This window comes from Myotis davidii, unplaced genomic scaffold (assembly GCF_000327345.1).
Source record: "Myotis davidii unplaced genomic scaffold, ASM32734v1 scaffold570, whole genome shotgun sequence".
NCBI classification, from domain to species: Eukaryota; Metazoa; Chordata; class Mammalia; order Chiroptera; family Vespertilionidae; genus Myotis; species Myotis davidii.
Genome location: NW_006283631.1, coordinates 1,615,468 through 1,623,441, shown reverse-complemented (window position 1 = coordinate 1,623,441; position 7,974 = coordinate 1,615,468). Strand labels below are relative to the sequence as shown.

The 7,974-nt window shown below is 36.0% G+C and overlaps 1 protein-coding gene across 2 annotated transcripts in view; it reads right to left on the bottom strand.

Annotated features, from left to right (window-relative positions):
• IFT80 (intraflagellar transport 80) overlaps window positions 1-7,974 on the bottom strand; it is a 106,227-nt gene that overhangs the window by 68,680 nt on the left and 29,573 nt on the right. For both annotated transcript variants that reach the window (XM_006753815.2, XM_015565500.1), the window contains exons 4-5: window positions 6,738-6,848; window positions 4,865-4,933 (exon numbers count right to left, since the gene is read on the bottom strand). In XM_006753815.2, the coding sequence (XP_006753878.1) occupies window positions 4,865-4,933; window positions 6,738-6,848 (180 nt within the window). The remainder of the gene's footprint in view (window positions 1-4,864; window positions 4,934-6,737; window positions 6,849-7,974) is intronic.

Sequence of the window (7,974 nt, the reverse complement as noted above, 5' to 3'; positions counted from 1 at the left end):
TGGCATAGAAAGGGAGTGGACTGACAATTCTTGGGGGGAAGGAGGTGTAGGGGGTGCGGGAAGAGATTGGACAAAAATTTTACACCTATGGATGAGGACAGTGGCAGGGGTAAGGGCATGGGGTGGGGTGGGAACCAGGTGGAGGGGAGCTTGTGGGGGAGGAGGGAAGAAGAACATCTGTAATAATCTGAACAATAAAGATTTATTAAAAAAAAAACCAACAATGCCTCAAAGGTACAAATTTTCCCCCCAAAATATGGGATTATTCCATCTTTGTATTAGAAGAGAAGGCAATGACTATGACTTTTTCCACTTGTATATCTGGTTCCAATAATCAAGAAATGAATTCAGGAATTAATTGTTATTCATCAAGAAAAAAGTATAATTAACATAAACATAGAGTAAAACTCACAATTATGCTTTCATATAGTAAAACTCACAATTATGCTTTCAACATTGTTTACTGAAATCCAAGTTTTACAATAATTCAGGCTTATTTTATTTCATTTTTATGCCAAAATTTACATTTTTTCTCTACAAAGGAGGCAGGAGTCTCCCACCCTCCCCTAACTTGACCTTCTTACTTGAGCCTTCAACATCCAGCTTGCAGTAGTTCAGATTTACAATCACCCTCAAAACTTGTAGTTTCTAATAAATCAAAGAAACCTTATAAATAACCAGGAATTTTTCCTTTGAGGTTAATGTCATTATAACTTAACTTCTTTAATAATTTTTCCCAGAGATAAAACAGGAAACACCTGTGCCTTATTAGGAAAGTGTGGGTGGCACCAATGATCAAAAACTCAAAAATTAGATGCATAGTTCTATAGTAAATTTGTAGTCCTTAATCTAGAAAAAGATTTCTGATTACTCAATTGAAATACTAGTAGGTTAACTAAAATAAAAAAACCTGTCTAATTTAATTTTGTACATTAATCTTATAATTAATATAAACCTTGAGGTTAAAAAGAATAAATAGGATTCAAATAGTATAAAAACGATCAGCCCTTTCATAGACATTTGATGTTAAGAAAATTATATCTACTTGAAATGTTGATGGAAAATATCATTATGTGATATGAACATAACATAAAATTACCTGTATTATATGACATAATTTGTATTTTAGCTTTTAAGAGAATCCTATTTACCCATGTAGTTGGAAGGAAGGAAAAAAAGAACAATGCATCCCTCTCCAAATTAAACACCATATGAAAACACTAATTCAAAATGTATCATAGACCTAATTGCAAGTATTAAAACTATAAAACTCGTAGAAGGAAAAATAGACGTAAATCTTCATGACTTTGTATTAGGCAATGGTTTCTTAGATATGACACCAAAAGCAGAAGCTATTAAAGAAAAAAATGGATAAACTGAACGTCATCAAAACTTCTGGTGTTTTAAAGATATCAAGAAAGTGAAAAGGAAACTAATGGAATGAATAAAAATATAGTTTCAGCCCAGCAGTGTGACTCAGTGGTTGAGCATTGACCTATGAACCAGGAGGTCAAGGTTCGATTCTGTCAGGGCACATAGATCGATCCCCAGTAGAGGGCATGCAGGAGGCAACCAATCAATGATTCTCTCTCATCATTGATGTTTCTATCTCCCCCTCCCTTCCTCTCTGAAATCAATAAAAATATATATTTTAAAAATAGTTGCAAATCATATATCCAATAACTCTAGTAACTAGAATATATGAATAACTCTTACAACTCAACAATAAAAAGACCCAATTAAAAAGTGTGCAAACGATTTCAATAGGTATTTCTCCAAAGATATACAAATGGCCAATTTACACATAAAAAGATGCTCAATATCATCAGGCATATGCCTATCAAAACTACAATGAGATACCACTTTACACTTACTAGAATGATTATGATTTTTTTTAAAAAACAACAAAAACCAATAACAAGCATTGAGAATGTGGAGAAATTGGAACCTTCATATATTTCTAGCAGGAATATAAAATGGTACATCCACTCTAGAAAAAACTTGAATATTTGTATTTACCGATACAGAACTATATAGGACTATCCCAAGATAGTTCAAGCAAAGAGCACATTGTAGTAGATACAGTATGCAACCACTTGCCTATAAGAGAGGGAAAGAAGGAATACATAAAAACACATTTGCTACATAAGAAAAAGTTACACCAGTTGCTTCTGGAATGTTTGCTGGGTGACTGGACAATAGGGGTAATATGAGAAATAGAAATAGTATTTAAAAGGTAACTTTATACCTTTTTATATGCTTTAAAACCTGAAGCATGTGAATGTACTATTAAAATTAATACTTAAAAAAAAAAAGATTTAAGTGCTCCCTACAAGGTACATACTAACAATCAAAATTTTATGATCACTATTATTGAAAGCAGGGGTTGCAAACTCAAATACCTTTAGATTTATATTTTCTCCCATGTAACGTAAATGAGTAGAGCGTAAGAAAAATAAGAGAAGTTTGAAATGCAACTAAAAGTGGAGCAGCCACTGCCCTACCCAGTTTGGCTCAGTGGATAGAGTGTCAGCCTGAAGACTGAAGGATCCGGGGTTCGATTCCGGTCAAGGTCACATCCCCAGGTTATGGGCTCAATCCCCTGTCGGGGGTGTGCAGGAGGCAACCAATAAATGATTCTCTCTTATCACTGATGTTTCTATCGCTCTCTCTCCCTCTTCCTTCCTCTCTGAAATAAATAAAAATATATTTAAAATAAAAATAAAAATAAAAATGGAGCAGTCACTACTGAACTCCAGCTAATTGTATTCATCCTGAAAAGCAGGCCTAATGTTGCGAGATCTTCCAATTTTTCAAGACACCAGAAAAACAAATTTGTATGTGAAATATCCTGATTTTAAATATTGGGTCTGTACCATGCTGTGGGCAAGATTCAGCCCAAAGGCCACCTGTTTGTGACCTCTGCTTTATAAAGTCTTTAATTTATGAACATATTGTGCTTCAAACTGCCCTTGCAAATTTGAAAACTTTAAATGCATTTTCTCAATAAGAGCAAAATAAGTAGCAATTTGTTTTCCAGACCCATTACACAGGTAAACTATAGTATTGTTACCTACCCTCAATGATTAACAATGTTTATACTGAACAACTTATTCTAAGTTTCAACTTTAGACTTTAGAAAGTTCAAAATGGTGGATCCAAGGGTAGTAAAAGGGAAGGAGACGTCTGGGAAGAATTTAAGAAAACAGAAGGAACGATCTTAAGCAAGAATTCAGATACAGTTGGTAGTGATATAAGCTTTCAGAATTCCTCTGAAGATCTGTGTCTTCTGTAGACAACAAATTTAGTAAAAGAGAAAAGAAAGGAAAAAAGGATATGTCTCAGTGGCAGCAACAGCTAAAGAGAACTGCAGCCCCAGCCCCAAGGGTGCAGCGACCTCTAGAAGATTTTTGTCAGTTGCTCATAAGACAGACATCATAGAGTGAGAATGGCGAATAATCAGCCCTAACAAGTTATAAAGCCAAAAGGAAATCCTCAGGCCCACTAGAAGATTAAAATAAAACGTATTTTCTAAAGGTACATTTTATTACTAACGTAACAATAAACTATTTTTTCTAACTGAAATCCATCCATGAAAGCTTCTATAGACTCTAAATTTTCTACTCATGGATAAATATTCTACTTGGAGATAATCTGTTGCAAAGATTTAACCTCAGGAAATAAGCACTAACTAGCACTTCTGGTTCCTTTACTAACATTTAGTTTAGAAATGTAAACTATTTTAACACTATCCTAAGAATAAACAACTTAGAAATGAAATCTGGAAATTTTTGGAAGTCAATTTTTGGAGATGCTTCACAATATTGGCTTTATCATATAATCTGAAGAGTAGTCTGCAAGCAGCTTTTTGGCAACCTGTTTCTGAAGATCAGCAGATAAATTCTCAGGTCAACATCAAGATTGCTTTATTGCTCTTAGGTAAATGTAATTAGGAAAATAAATCTGCTACACAGAGAAGAAAACCTTATGTAATCTAAATCCCAACAGGAATGAGCACTTTATAGGCTGACTTTATGGGTACTTCTTCCCAATTAACATGGAAAACTGAGATTCTGCTCTAAGTAGCTGTCACTTCCCAAATTTTGGATTATCAGGGTGTCTGCTCCCCTCCATTAGTATGGAAATCAAATGTACAACATAATTTAGAAAGAGTGCTAATATTATGAAATTATTAGGACTTTTTAAGTCAGGAGATATTCAATGTTCCCTATTATTTACTTAACTAGATACCAAATCCTATTCAGATAGAACATGTTCATAATGCTTCAGAATTATTTAAAAAGAATCATCCTATATAATAAAAGCCTAATATGCAAAGGGTCTGGTCAACCAGTTGGCTGTTCAACCATTCAAAGCATAATATGCTAATGCTATGCTCACCACTCGCTATGATATGCACTGACCACCAGACAGACGCTCTGACTGATAGGTTAGCTTGCTGCTGGGGTTTGGCCAATCAGGACTGAACGAGACCGGCCAGAACCACCCTGGAGTCCTCCTGCAGTCCCTCGGAAGATGTCAGAGAGCCAGCTTCAGCCCGATCCTGCAGACCGGGCCGAGGGACCCGACTGGTGCACAAATTCGTGCACTGGGCCTCTAGTTAGCCTATAACTGTATTGTCTAGATTCACTCACAAAGAAAAAGCCCTTGAGTATTTTGTATATTTCTTGGCTTGAATAATATAGGTACCATGGTCCATCAGGCAACATGGAAAGTAAGAGAAAAAAGTGGAAATAGAAATGAGTGATTTCAGGTTTTGAACCTGACCAAAATCAGTCTTAGAAGTGATATTAGACTGATGCTAAAGGAAAATGTTGACATTTTTATTGATTATAATACATACCTTGCTGAGCTAAAGTTGATCTTAGCATCCCAGTCTTTGACCAGATTTTTACTTGTCCATCTTCTCCAACTATAAAGAGAAAATAGTTGATATTTTTAGCTATAAGAAATTAATTTAGCCCAGCCAGCATGGCTCAGTGGTTGAGCATAGACTATAAACCAGGAGATCATGGTTCGATTCCTAGTCAGGGCACTTGATCAGGTTGCAGGCTTGATCCCCAATAGGGGGCATGCAGGAGGCAGCCAATCAATTGAGTCTCTCTCATCATTGATGTTTCTATCTCTCTCTCCCTTCTCCCTTCTTCTGATATCAACAAAAATATATTTTTTAAAAGAAATAAATTAAAACATTAAATTTACATATAAAATTTGGACAAAATTTACTCTAATTAAATGACAGTGCTTCATAACTGTATTATTTAATTGAAGTTATTTTGAAATAACTTTATCAAAGTAGACAAACTTCCAAGACAAAACTTTTTATTTTTCCTTTAATATTAGAAGAATTATGAGTATATTATTCAAATAATGCTGTCATCTTCACTGAAATCTCAATTCTAAAATTTTAAGAAAAGTGCTTTCAGTGTATTAAGAGTTGCAGCCCAATACCAGTGAGTTGGGGACTGAATGGATGAAGCAGTAGGCTCTATTTTTTAACAGTTTGCCTGCAAGAGTGAAAAAGAAAGAGGAAGTTATACCTAGAGAGAGTTATTGGTTAACAGAAGGATTTTTACTTCTTTTTTCTCAATTTTCAAGATGGATGACATCTTAACATTCTTATGTGCTGAAAAAGAAACCACTGGAAAAGGAGAAGTTGAAAAACAAGCAAGAAAAAGGACAACTCACTGAGAGAAGTCCTACAGAAGGCCCAGGGGATATGTGTGGTGATTTTAAAACATATGCACAAATTCTTTGTTATTCCTCCTTTTAAGAGGTGGAACTTAATTTCTCTCTCCTTCAGTGTGGGCTATAGTTAGTGACTTGCTCCTAACAGAATGGGGTGGAAATGATGGAGTATAACTTCTGAGGAGAGTCATAAAATACAGAGTGTCCTCAAAAATGAATACACACTTTAACAACTGGTAGCTCAATTTTGAAAATAAAATGTATTTTAATAACAATGCCTTTATAATTATTCAAAGTGTGTGTATACATTTTTTGGGACATCTTATATATTGTAACTTCTATCTTGTTCTCTCATGGATCACTCACTTGGGGAGAAGTCAGCTGTTATGTTGATAGAACACCAAGCAGCCCTATGGAGAGGCCCAGGTGGTGAGGAACTAAGGCCTCTGCCATCAGTCAGAGAGGAACAAAGACCTCTTGCCAACAGCCAAGTGAGTAAACCATCTTAGAAGCCGATCCTTCCGCCCCAATCAAGCTTTCATATGATTGCAGCCCCATCCAACTTCTTGAGTCCAGGACAGAATCGCCCAGTTAAACTATTCCCGGATAATACATGGTTATCATCTTAAGTCACTAACTTTGGAGTAATTTGTTATGAAATAATAGATAACTAATAGGTGAAGAGAAGAATCCATGCAATAGGACAGGAGATGGGAAGAGATGGAAGAGGGTAAAGGTCAGTTAAATGAGAATACTTTGAATTTAAAAATTTTAAAGAATTACAACTTTTATTTACTCTCTACTTGAACATTCCAACAGCATTTTTGACAGAATATTCTCCGTCATATTAGAAAACTAGTAATTAATATGACATCCTGAATTATAACATTATATAGCAATCTAGATCAATACTGTGCTAATTATTTACTATTAGATAATAAAAGGCTATTGCTAAGAAAATATTCTGTTCCTTTGGAAATTTTTCTTTAAAAAATTCACTTAAAATGCCATTTTTGCAGACAACTTACCTGTAACTAATGCAGTTCCTTCATAATTCCATCTTCCTGCCAGTACTGCTCCACAGTGAGCTTCTACACTTTTTTCCACTCTTCCTAACTTAGAAATCAGATGAAATTTCCCTAAAAGAAATTATACTTGAAAAATCTATTTCATTAAAATAATTTATTTAATCAACAAACATCTGTTGACTACCTACTACTAGACTGTGAGCACAGTGCTAGGCACTGAAGACAAAAGGGCAAATAGCCGAAACCGGTTTGGCTCAGTGGATAGAGCGTCGGCCTGCGGACTGAAGGGTCCCGGGTTCGATTCCGGTCAAGGGCATGTGCCTTGGTTGCGGGCACATCCCCAGTGGGGAGTGTGCAGGAGGCAGCTGATCGATGTTTCTAACTCTCTATCCCTCTCCTTTCCTCTCTGTGAAAACTCAATAAAATATATTTAAAAAAAAAAAAAGGCAAATAATATAATTATTCTTACTCTCGAGAAACACTAATCTATTGGAAGACAGCAACAAACAAAATTACAAATATGACGCTAAAGTAATTCAGAGGGATGATAAAACTCTACTGGGATATGGCCAAAGGGGACCAAAAGAAATGTCAAGAAAGCCTTCTATTACCCTGACCGGTTTGGCTCAGTGGATAGAGCGTCGGCCTGCAGACTCAAGGATCTCAGGTTTGATTCCGGTCAGGGGCATGTACCTTGGTTGCGGGAACATCCCCAGTAGAGGGTGTGCAGAAGGCAGCTGATCGATGTTTCTCTCTCATCGATGTTTCTGACTCTCTATCCCTCTCCCTTCCTCTCTGTAGAAAATCAATAAAATATATTTTTAAAAAAAAGAAAAAAAGCCTTCTATTTAAGTAGTTTTGCAGTCTTGCTTTTTTTTTTTTCACAGGTTATAGAGAAGGTGAAAAAGGTGTAGAGGAGAGGAACCAAGACAGTGAAATGATTTTAAAAGATAAACTGAGGCATATTTTAAAACTTTAAGAGTTTACTTGAGCAAAAATCTATTCCAATCAGACAGCGCCAAACCAGAAGTGGTTAGCACTCCACTGACAGCAACTCAGAAAAAGGCTTTTGTAGAGAAAAGGCAGAAGCAAAGTAAGGAAATTACTAACTACTAGAGGCCCAATGCACGAAATTCGTACAAGGGGCTTGGCCCTTGCAGCCCCGGCTGCCTCATCCGGCCCTCACAGCCTTGTCCGGCCCTTGCAGCCCCTTGCAGCCTTGGCTGGCCCTCGCAGC